The sequence below is a fragment of the Doryrhamphus excisus genome, chromosome 8 (genome assembly GCF_030265055.1).
Source record: "Doryrhamphus excisus isolate RoL2022-K1 chromosome 8, RoL_Dexc_1.0, whole genome shotgun sequence".
Classification (NCBI taxonomy): Eukaryota; Metazoa; Chordata; class Actinopteri; order Syngnathiformes; family Syngnathidae; genus Doryrhamphus; species Doryrhamphus excisus.
Genome location: NC_080473.1, coordinates 20,518,941 through 20,535,308, shown reverse-complemented (window position 1 = coordinate 20,535,308; position 16,368 = coordinate 20,518,941). Strand labels below are relative to the sequence as shown.

General features: G+C 37.2%; 1 protein-coding gene across 9 annotated transcripts in view; it reads right to left on the bottom strand.

Annotated features, from left to right (window-relative positions):
* robo1 (roundabout, axon guidance receptor, homolog 1 (Drosophila)) overlaps positions 1–16,368 on the bottom strand; it is a 379,506-nt gene that overhangs the window by 19,969 nt on the left and 343,169 nt on the right. For all 9 annotated transcript variants that reach the window (XM_058080084.1, XM_058080085.1, XM_058080086.1 and 6 more), the window contains 7 exons: positions 15,117–15,283; positions 14,910–15,031; positions 10,556–10,787; positions 8,485–8,606; positions 6,089–6,260; positions 2,530–2,730; positions 1,350–1,376 (listed from right to left, as the gene is read on the bottom strand). In XM_058080084.1, coding sequence (XP_057936067.1) covers positions 1,350–1,376; positions 2,530–2,730; positions 6,089–6,260; positions 8,485–8,606; positions 10,556–10,787; positions 14,910–15,031; positions 15,117–15,283 — 1,043 coding nt within the window. The remainder of the gene's footprint in view (positions 1–1,349; positions 1,377–2,529; positions 2,731–6,088; positions 6,261–8,484; positions 8,607–10,555; positions 10,788–14,909; positions 15,032–15,116; positions 15,284–16,368) is intronic.

The window sequence follows — 16,368 nt, the reverse complement described above, 5'->3', positions numbered from 1 at the left end:
AGTTTTGGCTTCGGTGCATTTAAAAATGTAAAAGCTCTCCCATGTGTGGGGGCGAGATAAAGTTCTAAACTTTAATTAGAATCTCCAAAACTGGTAGAAATGAATTTGGTTTCTGCACAGGACAGGTTGAAAGTGTGAGAATATGGTTTTGGCGCTGGAATTCTGATTGTTGTTGTTTTCATTGCTGAACTTTGCAGCTATTAAAATGATTGCGCTGTCAGATTTTGGCTGCAAGGCAAACCAAAGGACCGTAAACATCATTTAACGCCACCGCCTTAAACACACCTTCACAACGGAACCTCTTAAGAACAGTTGACCTCGGGTTCAAATATACCACAGGAAATAATGACAATAATGAGTTGCCATGTCTAGCTCTATTTTTAGCTCTTAAGTAGCATTTTAGCATTGTTCAAGTGTAAAAGTAAGCTAAGCGATGCTAATATTGAAACTTAAAAACGATAAAACACAACAATAAAATCAGTCTGGACTTGAAAGTAGTATTGTGCTGCAGATATACCTAATGTATGTAAATTTTAAAGTGTACAAATAAGCTCACCAGTGCTACATTAAAACGTAATTTTTTTTAAAACAAATTAAAAAATAATAAAAATAAATTAAAAATTAAAAATCTAAATAAAAAATTAAAAAATTAAAAAATTAAAAAATTAAAAAATTAAAAAATTAAAAAATTAAAATTTTTTAAAAAAATTTAAAAAATATAAAAATGTAAACATTAAAAAATTTAAAAAAAATTAAAAAATTAAAAAATTAAAAAATTAAAAAATTAAAAAATTTAAAAATTTAAAAATTTAAAAATTTAAAAATTTAAAAATTTAAAAATTTAAAAATTTAAAGATTAAAAAATTTAAAAATTAAAAAAACAAAAAGATTAAAAAAATTAACTATATTACGAAAACAGGAGGTGAACAAATGTAACAGTTACTGATTGTAAAATTGATACTGATACTGATTGGGATGCACTCAATTGTAACCTGATGCATGTTCAAATGAAATAAAACCATTACCATTACCATTACCATTACCATTACATTAGCTGGCGTGATAATGCCAACTTTCATTTCTCGGAAAAAAGTTGCTAAAAATTCAAAAAGCAAAATGCATATGTTTGACTTTTGATGGTTTGAGTTTTTGTACTATCCTGGTAGATTTCTGTCACACTTGAAAAATTCCACAGCGCCTCCACTTAGGACGCTGGTATCCTTTAAAATCGCATCTGCGGTTGCTGACAGCCATTTCATTAAGTTAGCGCGTGCTTTAACACCTTCTCGACTAATCTACGAGATGATTGGATGGATGCATTTAGGGGTGTGCAAAGCTTGAGTGCTTACCTGTTGGTGTGAAGGTGAAGGACGGCACTGTGAGGGGAGAATACGCTTCAATTAATATGCACAATAATAACATTGTTCAGTATTTTAATGTACAGTAAATGACTAAAAATGTAAAAAAAAAAAACATCCACATTAGCAAGTTATTGTTGTTTTATAACATTTAAAGTGGAATATTGTAAGTGGAATATGCACTACATTATATGGAAAGCTGTTTTTGTCCTGAATGACAGATCGCCAAAATATTCAAAATCACAATAATAAAGCATTAAATGACTACCTCTCTGACAGTGTCAATCAATTGTATTATTATGTTTGAAAAGGCAGGATTTCAGTAATCCTCAGACCCCCCCACTGAGACAAATTACCCCACTTGGTCAGAGAAGGGGCCTAAACGCATCAAGTTTCCAAAGCGCCGAGTTCCTCAGTAACAATTTCTCACCCGCTGCTTTGAACTTTGGATGTAAAGTGCTGCGGTAGTGTTGATGCAACACCGCGGGGGGGCCTCCAGGCGGCGCTGTGTCAAGAGAGACATCTGACGAGGCCATGTTTACAATTAATGCCGCGCCGAATGTGGGAAACATTACTTTATAAACTCAATCGGTGTGTTTTTTTTCGACACGAAATTGCTTCAATACTATTGAACCGTTTTGGCTGCTGAGTCATGACACTTAAGCCGCACTTATTGCTTTATAAAGTAATCTGTTACATCCACCACGGCGACAATGTCCTAGCTTAGCCCGTCTCACCCCGGAGCGCCGTGTTGCTTCACATGGATGCAATTAAACTCTTCTGCAAACACTCTCAACCGGCAGTATAGAGCGAGGCCTCGTGAACAAGGAGAAGGAAGAGTGGGAGGAAGGAACACGAGAACACGACCTCGGCCCACGCTTCTGTACGTCGTCTTTATCGTTCTGATGCATAAAGAATATTTGCTCAAACTTTGGGTCTTGATAGTCCAAAAGGGTGTTTCCAGCCTGTTGAAAGGCACTTTAAAATGGCTCTAAAATAAAATCTGCTCTAAAAGGTAGCTTCCTAAAGAAAGGCTGGATGAGTTAGCACTTGCTAACTCACTTGCCTGGCATGTAAATAAAGTGTTATTTGGAGAAGATTTACATGAGATCAAAACGAGATCAAAACAAAGGCCAAAATGCATAAAAGTATGACATGACAACATACTGACCTTTGCGAATGCCGGCGTAGCTGCTGGAGAGGCCGTTCCTCTTCTTCCTGTGTCGGTAGAGCCAGATGCTGAAGACCAGGAGGATGATCCAACAGGCCGTCCCGATGCCGGCTATGAAGGCCGGCTGCTTCACCACATCGGAGATCTGCTGGGACAGAGGATTCTGGCCGTCCACTGCCTCCGTCATGCGGCCTGATGAGTCTGAGAAGATACGCCACACGAGAATTGGCAAAGTTCAAAGCATAAATGATATCATACAAACTCTGTTAAAGACCTTATGAAGCTTTTTCCACTTTTCTGACCCATAAATGTAGTTAGAATGTTGTATTCTGGTGTCAAACGATGCTTCGAAGTTTCAAATAATCAGGTTTACATATTTGGAAGTGAGCCCTGAAAGAAGTTTAGGATGGCTCAAAACGCTCGGTTTCAAAAGGCGTGGTATAACTGCCCCTTTGTGATGTCACAGAGGGAGGACTTCCTTATATGGTTCATAGTTTGGAAGCACTTTGGGTGTGTGACCAATTATAGCGGAGTCTGCCGTGGGTGGAATAAATTAAAATCTAAAGGAAAACAAACTCCATAAAAAGGGTTGAAAAATGCTTAAAAATGCTAACTAAAAAAAAAAATAATAATAATAAATAAATAAAGCACCGTCTCAATTGTCAGGCACGTGGTACTGTTAGTGTAGGGCAGCCCAAGTGCGGGCTGGGGGCTCGCGTATTATTTGACGTACAAAGTAAAATTTTGCATCATTTAACAAGAAAAAGTTGTAATTTTAAGTACCATTGTTGTGTTATAAGGAACAATAATATATTATATTATTTTGTAAATTATATTTTTTTGTAATATGATAAACTAATTATGACAATAAAGTCATGAAATTACCAAAAAAAAAAAATACAATAACAAAGTTGACGGAGTTGGAAAATGTAAAATAAAACCCAACAATAGCAGAAAAAAAACAGCTTTGATTTTATGAGAATAAAGTCAAAATATTAAGAGGGGAAATTTTTTTTTTCAACATTATGAGGAAAAATAATAGTAGTTAAAAAAAAAGTACTGAATATTAAAGAACAGATTTTTAAAAGTCATAATATTATGAAAAGAAAAAAAATAAATAAATAAAAAAAAATATATATATATAAAGCTTGAATACCGACTGTCAATGCAGTGCTGTCAGGGCCAGCAAAACCTTCTCTGCTGGCCAAAACATTATCAAAAGCAGTAACCTACATTTACAACCTCGATTCTAGTATTTTGTTTCATGAAGTTGTATAAATTTATTTCCAAATGTAATTATCTTTATTTGCTAGCATGTCTCTTAGCGTTCAAAACGCTTGGTTTCAAAAAGGCGTGGTATAACTGCTCCCTTGTGATGTCACAGAAGACTTTGGGCATGTGGCCAATCACAGCGGAGTGGGCATGCTCGGAGGCGGGCCCTGGGTGGAATAAATTATAACTGACCTTTTTGGCAGGAAGCACAACTCAAAGGAAATATTGTTGGAATAGGTGCAGATTCTGGAAAATCTAAATGTTTTCTGTGCGGGTTATTGTGTGTAGCTGCTCTATAGAAGACCACAAGTCAATACAAAGGGTCTAAAAATGAACAAATTAGGTCCCCTTGTGAGCCAACATGGAAGCTTCATGGAATCGTGGATGACTTCAACAAATCCTCAAACGTACACACTTCAGTAATTAGCATGGCGCGACTTCCTGGAGGCGGATTCGCAAAGCATCATCTCCATGTCTGCTAACAACAACAATACGCCCTCGGTCTGGTTTTACTCAATTTGTCTTCCACATGAAAGACAAAGCCGCTTCACTCCCGCCGCGCTCAATATATTCCTCTCTCCGACTCGGGACTTTCATGTTTCATGCCGATTCTATTTTAATTGGAAAAAGCTCCTTCATATGTTGCTCTTTTTTGGACCGTACGAGTGTCAAATCACAGACGCTCCACACCCCACTTGTTTGGTCGTCCTCCCCTGAGGCGTCTTGTTCCACACCCGGTGTCGAAACATGACAACAATCAACGCAGGAGGAAATTGTGTCAGTCACGGAAGAAGATGCTTCACGGTGTCGTTCAGTCATACGCACTAACAAGCATGTTTCGCCATGCCTTCGTGTTGGCGTAGATTAGAACGACGACAACACGGGACAGGCAGGATTCATTCACATGGTCATTGTAAAAAAAAAAAAAAAAAAAATTGCAAAATTTGCATTTCAAGTGGGAATTAGAAAATTATTATGGAAGAAGTAAGGAATTTATGGGAGAATAAATTAACTGAAATGTTTTTGTAACCTCAGATTGTGCAATAACTAGGAAATTTAGAAAATTTGAAAAAAAAAAAACGTTAAAAATATTTCTTAAAAACTATAAAAAACAAAATATTAATTAAATTAATAATAAAATATTGGTTCAAATAATCACTTACAGAATTTTGTGACTTAATTACATTTTTATGTTGTCCACATAAAAATTAATAAAAATTAAATAAAATAAAAATACCTAATTTGCAAAAAACAATTAAATATACATTATTCAATATAATTATTTACAGAATGTTGTGACTTAATTACATTTTTCTGTTGTCCATATAAAAATGAATAAAGACTAAATAAAATAAAAATACCTAATTTGCAAAAAAACAATTAAATATACATTATTCAATATAATTATTTAATAAAATAAGTAATATGTTATTTATGTTTCATTTCATGTATCATTAAAAATATTTATTTTTATTCAAATTAATAATATATATGCATATATATGATATATACTGTACATTATATATACAACAACCCCCCCAAATTTGACAAATAAAAATAAAAATGTTAAAAAAACAGCTAAAAAAATAAAAACTATATATTTCCAAAAAATATACAAAAATAAAGCAGATTGCCCTTGCAAATGCCCCAAATATTTACCATCAATTGACATTATTCAATATAATTATTTAATATAATAAGTAATATGTAATTTATGTTTCATTTCATGTATCATTTAAAAATATATATTTTTTATTCAAATTAATAATATATATGCATATATATGATATATACTGTACATTATATATACAACAACCCCCCCAAATTTGACAAATAAAAATAAAAATGTTAAAAAAAACAGCTAAAAAAATAAAAACTATATATTTAAAAAAATAAAAATAAAGCAGATTTCTCTTGCAAATACCCCAAATATTTACCATCAATTGCCCGCCCCATTTGTAACGTGTTGGATCAGACAGTAAGGAAAGTAGACCATTTATGAACCATAAATTATGAAAATATTGTAGCACACCTTATCATATAATTAATCCACAATCTAGGGATTGGATTAAAGCCATTTTGCACATAATCATAATCTTCCACATTAGTGGAAAAAGTCTTTTTTTCTCCCATTGCACCAAGCAAGGTCAATCAAGGTATGCTTGGATGAGTTTGCTGTGGAAGAACAAGCACTAGAACAGAGATGGTGACCTCTGACCTCACAAAGGACCAAATCCCTCCATACGCACCCCAGCAACTTTTATCCGATGTTATATTTTCTACTCACCAAGTTGGAAGTAAGTGACGTCGCTCTTGACCCCTGGACCCGCCCCCGTGCTGGCAGCCACCTCCACGCTGTAGCGGATCCCCGGAGCCAGACTGGGAATGAGCACGGAAAAGGTGGAGCCGTCCACGGTGCGGTTGATGTGGTACCTGCTCTCGTTCCCCAGGCACCAAATCTGCCACCAGGGAGAAAGACGCATTAGGAAGGAGAAGAACCACATCCATCACGGAGGCTGCTACCGTTAATTGGGCCGAGTCTCAGCAGGAAGTGCGTGTCGCGTTACACGGCTGAGGTCGGAATGGATTCTAAAAACATGACTTTATGTTTTCCAGGCGGCGTGAACAAAGGGTTAGTATTAAGTGAGGTAGCCATAACATGTCTCGCTGGAGCCTTAAACTCACGGAAAACAAATAGGGATCAGTAATCAGTTAGACCCGCTTGTAGAAGCTGTCACTCCGGGGAGAGGTGGCGGGCGTGCTCCCCTGGCAGGCAAAAAGCAGGGCCACAAAGACAACCACACATACTACATAAAACCTAAACTTATGCTTTGTCAACACACTTCATGGGGATTCAACGTGCTCTTGCGTGAATCGACTACAAAGCTCGGAATTTCTCTGCTCCGAAGCTGAGAGCGTGAAAACGTCGACCAGGAAAATGGAAAACTATTTCCCTACATGCCAACTCTGTGACAAACAATCCTTCCCATTTGGGAAAAATACGTTTATACAAATAAAGGCTATTATTGGTTAAAAAAGGCAACACTTTAATTATTACACTCTGTACAAAATAACACCTTAAAGAGACATAAGACAGTCAAAAGTGAACATTTTAACGATAGCAAAGCATGCTGGGCCAGCCAATCACAGGGCACATATAGACAAACAACCATTCACACTCACATTCATACCTATGGACAATTTGGAGTCACCAATTAACCTAGCATGTTTTTGGAATGTGGGAGGAAACCGGAGTACCCGGGGAGAACATGCAAACTCCACACAGAGATGCCCGAGCGAGGAATCGAACCCGAGTCTCCTAGGTGCATGGCCTGCACGCTAACCACACGTCCAACGTGCAGATATATCAAGAAAATGTTCATCCACACGAGTGAAGTATACATAAAGACACATTTTCCCAACCTGAAAACAGGGGTGCAATATATTGGAATGTTCCAATCCCAGCAGGGGTAATGGGGGGGTAATGTCCAGTTTGACACCCCTGCACTGAAGAGTTCTATTCATTCATATTCATATCTTGCTACCCTATACTGTATTATTTTTAATATTTAAGTCAAATATATTATCATATATATATATATATATACAAAAATCTTATATATTAAGTAAAACAAAATGGACATAAATTGGACATAAATTGAAAAAATACAAGAAAATGTACTAAAAAAACAAGATAACTATTTCATTTATAAATAATTTTTAGTTGTGAAATACAAATTATTATTATTAGAGTTATGTATTATGACAATGTGCACAATGTGCTCTGATTTGAATATATATATATATATAAATTTATTATTATTATTAGAGTTATGTATTATGACAATGTGCACAATGTGCTCTGATTTGAATATATATATATATATATATATATATAAATTTATATATATTCAAATTTATATATATTTATATATATTTGAATATATATATATATATGAATATATATATAAATTTATATATATTCAAATTTATATATATGAATATATATATATATACAAATTTATATATATTCAAATCAGAGCACATTGTGCACATTGTCATAATACATAACTCTAATAATAATAATACATTTATATATATATTCATATATATATATATATATATATATATATATATATTCAAATCAGAGCACATTGTGCACATTGTCATAATACATAACTCTAATAATAATAATAAATTTATATATATATTCATATATATATATATATAATAATAATTTGTATTTCACAACAAAAAATTATTTATAAATGAAATAGTTTTCTTGTTTTTTAGTACATTTTCTTGTATTGTTTCAATTTATGTCCAATATGTTTTACTTAATATATAAGATATTTGTAGTTTTGTCATCTAAACTGCTTCACTGTTCATGAATATGGCATTCAGTTGCTACGACTTCCACTAGGTGGCAGTATTTCACAGCATTCCGCCTTTCCTTTGGTAAGCTCCACCTGCGTTCTGCTGTCTTTGAGTGTCTGGCACACAGAAAGGTAACTCTCCTCCGGGAATTTATTTCCATGTCTGTGCAATGTCTCCACCGCTGTTATCTGACTCTGTCGCATACCTCTTTTCTTTTGTTTATTCTGTCTCCTCTTTGTGTCTTTGTGTACACGACACATCCCACTTGCTCAACCTGAGATAGAATTTTTTTTCTTTTTTTGTTACCTTGTATTCCTGGACCACCCCATTCTGTTTCTCCTCAGGAGGGGGTTGCCAGGAGACCAAGATGGTAGTGCCATTGTCACCGCTCTCTGTCACTGTAACCTCACGGGGTGGTGCACTGGGGGCTGAAGTGGGGGGAGACAAAGGAGAAAAAAACATATATTATACACATTTACCCTGAATAGTGAGTCGTGGTGCCAGACAACAAAGGAATAATCATAGTGAGGATGCTGGAGTTTTTTTGTGTATGATGGTGTACTCACACTTGTGTTGCTCCAATATCCTTAACATTGTGGATGATTTGTGCCATAGATTTTGACTTTCGGATTATTTCGAGAACAGTTATCCCTCATTTATCACGATAAATTGGTTACTTACGGGATTCCTTTTTATAAATCAAATATTTCATAGTTAGAACATAGAAAACCTCTTTGTGACTCACTAAATATATATTTTTTTAACATTAGAGCCCTCTAGACATGAAATAACACCCCTAGAGTCCCATTAAGACTCATATTACCTAGTATAATAAACATAGGAGGAAATAACGACCATAGAAAATCTCTTTGTGACTCTCTAAATATATATATTTTTTTAACATTAGAGCCCTCTAAACATGAAATAACACCCCTAGAGTCCCATTAAGACTCATATTATCCAGTATAATAAACATAGGAGGAAATAATGACCATAGAAAATCTCTTTGTGACTCTCTAAATATATATATTTTTTAACATTAGAGCCCTCTGGACATGAAATAACACCCCTAGAATCCCATTAAGACTCATATTACCTAGTATAATAAACATAGGAGGAAATAACAACCTTAGAAAATCTCTTAGTGACTTTTTATATATATATATTTTTTAACATTAGAGCCTTCTAGACATGAAATAACACCCCTAGAGTCCCATTAAGACTCATATTACCCAGTATAATAAACATAGGAGGAAATAACGACCATAGAAAATCTCTTTGTGACTCTCTAAATATATATATTTTTAACATTAGAGCCCTCTAGACATAAAATAACACCCCTAGAGTCCCATTAAGACTCATATTACCCAGTATAATAAACATAGGAGGAAATAACAACCATAGAAAATCTCTTTGTGACTCTCTAAATATATATTTTTTTAACATTAGAGCCCTCTTGACATGAAATAACACCCCTAGAGTCCCATTAAGACTCATATTACCCAGTATAATAAACATAGGAGGAAATAACAACCATAGAAAATCTCTTTGTGACTCTCTAAATATATATTTTTTTAACATTAGAGCCCCCTTGACATGAATAACACCCCTAGAGTCCCATTAAGAGCTCTGTAGACATGAAATAGCACCCCTAGAGTCCCATTAAGACTCATATTACCCAGTATAATAAACATACGAGGAAATAACACATATGAGACGTAAATATAGACTCACACGTGTTAGCATTGTGAGAGTTGTTGTGGCTATTGTGTCATTGTAACATTACTGACACCTAGTGACCAGTGCAGAGTACTACTTGTAATCACATCATCATTGAATGCCTTACATTTGCATTTTAGGTAATTTTGCTATGTTTTTATTTAGGTGTGAAACGGATGAATGTAAGGTAAAAGACGTAAACATCGTGACTGGGTGAAGTGAAAACGAGCATTTTCCCCTCGCTGCTGCCAAGAGAGCCAAACGTTTGCGGCGATCAAAGGAGTAAAAAGATCAAAATGTAAAGCAGTAAACACTGCGGGCATATTTTTCTCTACAGTCTGCTGCAGATTAAAATGTGCAGCTACGTGCCGAGCTAGCGCCACACCCTATGTGTTGTATGTGAGCTTCCATAGGGCCCTTTTTAAAGCGCTCAACCTCCCACACTAGCATGCTTGAATGTTGCACATTTCACCATAAACCCCCCCCCCCCTGCACCCCCCCCCCCACTCGTCTGCGCCTGGTGTGAACAGCTGTTGTCTGCTCGCACACATGCAAGCTGTGCATATAAAATAGTGTAAACATGAAAACACGCGTGCACACATGCAAGCGTTAAAGCGCTAAAGCACACACTTTCACACACACACATACACACACACACCTTCCTCGAGGGTTCTGCCGATTTTGACGTCGCTGTCGGTGCCCTGGAATTCGTTGAAGAAGGGCCGGACTTTGAACTCATACGTGACACCTTTGCGCAGCTGCGGCACGACGGCGGTGTCCTCGCTGGGCGTGCGCACCTCGAATACGGCCCACTCGCTGCGTTGCTGCCCTTCTGGCGAAGGGCGGTACATGACCTTGTAACCCTGGATGTACTGCGACTGCTGCTCCACCTAGTGGACGGAACAGGAATAAAGCGTGAGACTGTTAGCCAAGTGATGTGATGCCTAAAGGGGGCGGAGTTACAGGGCACTCCAACTATTGGTTGACGGAGAAACGTACATTAGGGTTGCAAATGATATCAACATTGCATCACGACTAATATCAAAACACGTTTCCTGCATGACTTTTCTTACGGTGGTCTAGTGGTTAGCGCGCAGACCTCACAGCTAGGAGACCAGGGTTCAATTCCACCCTCGGGCATCTCTGTGTGGAGTTTGCATGTTCTCCCCGTGCATGCGTGGGTTTTCTCCGGGTACTCCGGTTTCCTCCCACATTCCAAAAACATGCTAGGTTAATTGGCCACTCCAAATTGTCCATAGGTATGAATGTGAGTGTGAATGGTTGTTTGTCTATATGTGCCCTGTGATTGGCTGGCCACCAGTCCAGGGTGTACCCCGCCTCTCGCCCGAAGACAGCTGGGATAGGCTCCAGCACCCCCCGCGGCCCTTGTGAGGAAAAAGCGGTAGAAAATGAATGAATGAATGATTAATCTCGGGCGGCACGGTGGTCTAGTGGTTAGCGCGCAGACCTCACAGCTAGGAGACCAGGGTTCAATTCCACCCTCGGGCATCTCTGTGTGGAGTTTGCATGTTCTCCCTGTGCATGCGTGGGTTTTCTCCGTGTACTCCAAATTCCAAAAACATGCTAGGTTAATTGGCCACTCCAAATTGTCCATAGGTATGAATGTGAGTGTGAATGGTTGTTTGTCTATATGTGCCCTGTGATTGGCTGGCCACCAGTCCAGGGTGTACCCCGCCTCTCACCCAAAGACCCTCATGAGGAAAAAGTGGTAGAAAATGAATGAATGATTAATCTTCAGTTACTACAGTAAACCTCGGATATATCGGATTCAATTGTTCCCACTGGTTTTGTCCGATATAAGCGAAATCCGTTATATATGTATACCGGAAAATGTCAGTTTTACGCATATATCGGATTTATATCCGGTATATGCGTAAATCGGATTTTATCCGTTATAAAAAGGCACTTCCTTGACTATGTTTCCAATGTACCTGGACGCGCAGGTACATTGTACGTCGTATAGCGGCCTGTCACGATTCGGCGAATCGGAGCGCCACGATGCGGCCATCCGATATATGCGAGGGAAATTTCATGGAAATGCATTGGAACGGGACTGGAGATTTTGTCCGAAATAGGCGAAATCCGTTATAAAAAATCCGATATATGCAATGAATTTTTATTGGAAATGCATTACAGAAAAATCGCTTCTTTTTTATCTGTCCGTTGTGAGCGAATTTCCAATATATCCGAGTCCGATATATGCGAGGTTTACTGTACAAAGAGTACCTGAAATCGTCCAAGAAATACTACCTGATGGTACCGTCACCAGTAAATAAGGACTAAACCAGAGTTAATTCTAGCTAGCAATCTAAATTGCATGATGGGAAAATAGCTTCAGGGCGGAAAAAGAGACTTTTTGCACAGTAGCATCCCGAAACCGCAATGCAACTGTGAGACCAGTACACCTAAGAGTCTGTCGGTCCATATGCCAACTTGTCACGCGACCATCCACGTCTGCATTGCTTGTTTTCAACGGGCCCGTCAATGCACCGCCGCTTTGGCATTTTGGAGCAGCCATTTGCACAAACCGCACTATGATGAGGTCATTGGCCAGAGGTTCCTCCAAGTCTGGAGCTGGTTAAAGAAGGATCAGGCTCCCAGAGCGGCATACTCTCCGATGCACAGTGCTGATTCAAGTCGAGGGAGCTTTTTTTTTTTTTTTTGTGCAGCAACTTGAGATACGTTTCATTGTAAAGCAAGTCGTTGTGTTAGTTTAATTAAAGTAGCTTTATGATCAGCAGTTACCACCGGGCTAATATCCTCGTAAGCCCCGGTGGAAGGTTTGCGGAGCTGCTTTTAAAACATGCTATCCTGTAAAATAAGCTGCCAGCTCAGGTGGTTATGATTAGCTGGAAAGCACAAAATAAAGGAACACATAAAACCAATAAAGCCTACAATGGAAAAAGATTTAGCTCCGAGAAACGTGGGAATTGCGGTGCTAGAATTTCGTGTCTGGAGCGTTCTGTCTTCACGTTCCTGTTTATGGAGTACATGTATGGTCAGTTTTTTCGAAATACACCTGAATTGGACTTTGATTTGACAAAACCATCAAAGATCGCAACTGGACTTCGACATCAATGAGTCTTGACTTGACTCTGATGACTTGGAAATTCCAGTATTCATGGATCTGACAAAAGCCTTTGATACGATCAATCATGACATCCTAATAACCAAAGCAACCAAAGCAAAATTTGTTCTCAATCAGAAATCACTCCACACTCTTTATTGCTCTCTGGTTCTACCATATCTTACTTATTGTGTGGAAATATGGGCTAATAACTATAAAAGCAATCTTCACTGGCTAAATGTACTGCAAAAAAGGCCAGTAAGGATAATTCAGAGAACATACTAACTCCTTATTTCTAAAATCACAAATACTTCAACTTGCTGATATAGTTCATCTTCAAACAGCTAAAATAATGCATAAGGCTAAAAATAATAAAATAATATTACCTAAAAATGTCATCCAATACTTCTCTATGCAATTCGGTATGTGACAAAAATAAAATTTAAAAAAGTAATAAAATAAAAAACATTTAAAAAATAAAAATAAAAATAAAAATAAAAATAAAAATAAAAATAAAAATAAAAATAAAAATAAAAATAAAAATAAAAATAAAAATAAAAATAAAAATAAAAATAAAAATAAAAATAAAAATAAAAATAAAAATAAAAATAAAAATAAAAATAAAAATAAAAATGTGATGATGTGCTATATATATATATCACTATATTGACACTTACTATGGTACCCATTATGGCACTGGATGCTCATATCACCTCATACTTCGATATGTGACAAAAAAAAAAACTTAAACTATATTAGGAAAGCAGGAAGTGAACAAATAAATAAAAAGATATATATAAATAAATAAATAAAATAAAAATTCATTCATTCATTAATTCATTCATTCATTTTCTACCGCTTTTTCCTCACGAGGGTCGCGGGGGTGCTGGAGCCTATCCCAGCTGTCTATAAATAAAAAAAAACAAACTTAAACTATATTAGGAAAGCAGGAAGTGAACAAATGTAAAAATAAAAATAAAAATAAAAATAAAAATAAAAATAAAAATAAAAATAAAAATAAAAATAAAAATAAAAATAAAAATAAAAATAAAAATAAAAATAAAAATAAAAATAAAAATAAAAATAAAAATAAAAACTATATTAGGAAAGCGGGACGTGAACAAATGTAACAGTTACTGATTGTAAAAGTACCAGATGGAGGGGTAGGATTTAATAAGCTTTGCTTCTTCCTACTCCTTTCGGACATGTGGAACTGGGAACTGATTATGGGATGCACTCAATTGTAATCTGATGCATGTTCAAATGAAATTAAACCATTACCAATACCAAATATTTGACATTTTCAGTGTTGTGTAAAAAAGACTGCGCGGTGGTCTCGCGGTTAGCATGTTGGCCACACAGCCCAGAGATCCCTGAAGAATGTTATGGTTATGTTTGTTAGTCCATCTATTCTACTATTCTTCTACTATTAACAAACTGGGACTTAATGTTTGGAAACAATGTGCAACAAAATTCTGAGCTTTTTTTCGGCAGGTGTAAGGTTCTTCTCCTTGTTCTCCCACCTTTAACATCTGCAAGCCATTTCCACTTCGGAGTCGGCCACCTCCTCCTTCTCACCAATATTACTTTAGCAGCTGTCGGCTGTTTTCAATGTGAGGGGGCACAGACTGGCAGACGGCGGTACGGTAACCCCCACTGGAGGTTTTCTAAGGTGGCTCATTCTGCAGATCATAGCTCAAACGCTAAAGCCAGACGGACTCTCAAAGTGCTTGTTCTGTGCTCTGGTAGCTGGCTGCTGTCCGCAACGTCCTTCCTGTGCGAGCTGCCAGGACATTAGCACTTTAGCTCGGCTCAGCGCTCTGACAAATTGACCGTCGGGCACATAATTTCATGAAGCTCTGAACCCACTGTGGCGGTGACCCGTGTGACTGAATGTGTGCGTGGGGCTGAAAGTCACACCCACCGTCCACTGCACCCTGATGGAGGACGATGACAGGATGGTGGGATTGTGCAGGTGGATGACAACCTCCCCCAATTCCCTCTGGATCTGACGGTGGTCCACGCCCTGACTGGTTGGAGGGATATCTGCATGGAAGCAATATTAGTCTCAAACTATTTGGTGTGGGGGGGGGGGGGGGGGGGTTAGCAAAAAGCAGAAGGCTGTTCTTACCCTGTGTTTTCACAGCATCGGTGATTGGACTGGGGTCGCTGAGTCCATAGGCATTGGCTGCCCGCACTAAGAAGAGGTAGACGGCGCTGGGCTTCAAGCCCTTCAACACAAAGGATTCTGTTTTCACGTGATCCGCCAGAGTCTGCCAGCTGCTCCCTGATGCGTGACTGTGAACGCAGCACAAATAGATGAAGATCACATTCATTCTGTAACGGCTGGAACCTATCCCAGCTGATTTTAGAGCGCGGAAAAACAACTTATATAATGGACAGCTTACCGGTGAATTTAAAAGACATGTAACCCACGTCAACTACATCAACGTTGGGGACGCACATAGTATGCACAACTTGGAAAATCCATGTTGGAATGTTGAAATATGTTCGGATTCAGGACTGGATCTTGTAATTTTGGACCTTTTTGACAAAATGAGGTACGTATATGTAAAATTAGCAACTGTTACAAATAAAAAGAAGCTTAATCAAGATGTGATCCAGATTTCACCTATGGCAGAATTTGGAAAATCCGTGTTGGAATGTTGAAATATCCTCGGATTCAGGAACGGATCTTGTAATTTTGAACCATTTTGACTAAATGAGGTTCATATATGCAAAATTAGCAGCTGTTACAAATAAAAAGAAGCTTAATCAAAATGTGATCCAGATTGCACATATGGCACAACTTGGAAAATCCGTGTTGGAAGGTTGAAATATCTTCGGATTCAGGACTGGATCTTGTAATTTTGGACCATTTTGACAAAGTGAGGTACATGTATATTTGAAATTAGCAGTTGTTACAAATAAAAAGAAGCTTAATCAAGATTTGATCCAGATTGCACATATGGCAGAACTTGGAAAAAACGTGTTGGAATGTTGAAATATCTTCGGACTCAGGACCGGATCTTGTAATTTTGGACCATTTTGACAAAATGAGGTTGGTATATGCAGCTGTTACAAATAAAAAGAAGCTTAATCAAGATGCGATCCAGATTGCACATATGGCAGAACTTGGAAAATCTGTGTTGGAATGTTGAAATATCCTCGGATTCAGGAACGGATCTTGTAATTTTGGACCATTTTGACAAAATGAGGTACGTATATGCAAAATTAGCAGCTGTTACAAATAAAAAGAAGCTTAATCAAAATGTGATCCAGATTGCACATATGGCACAACTTGGAAAATCCATGTTGGAATGTTGAAATATCCTCGGATTCAGGACCGGATCTTGTAATTTTGGACCATTTTGACAAAATGA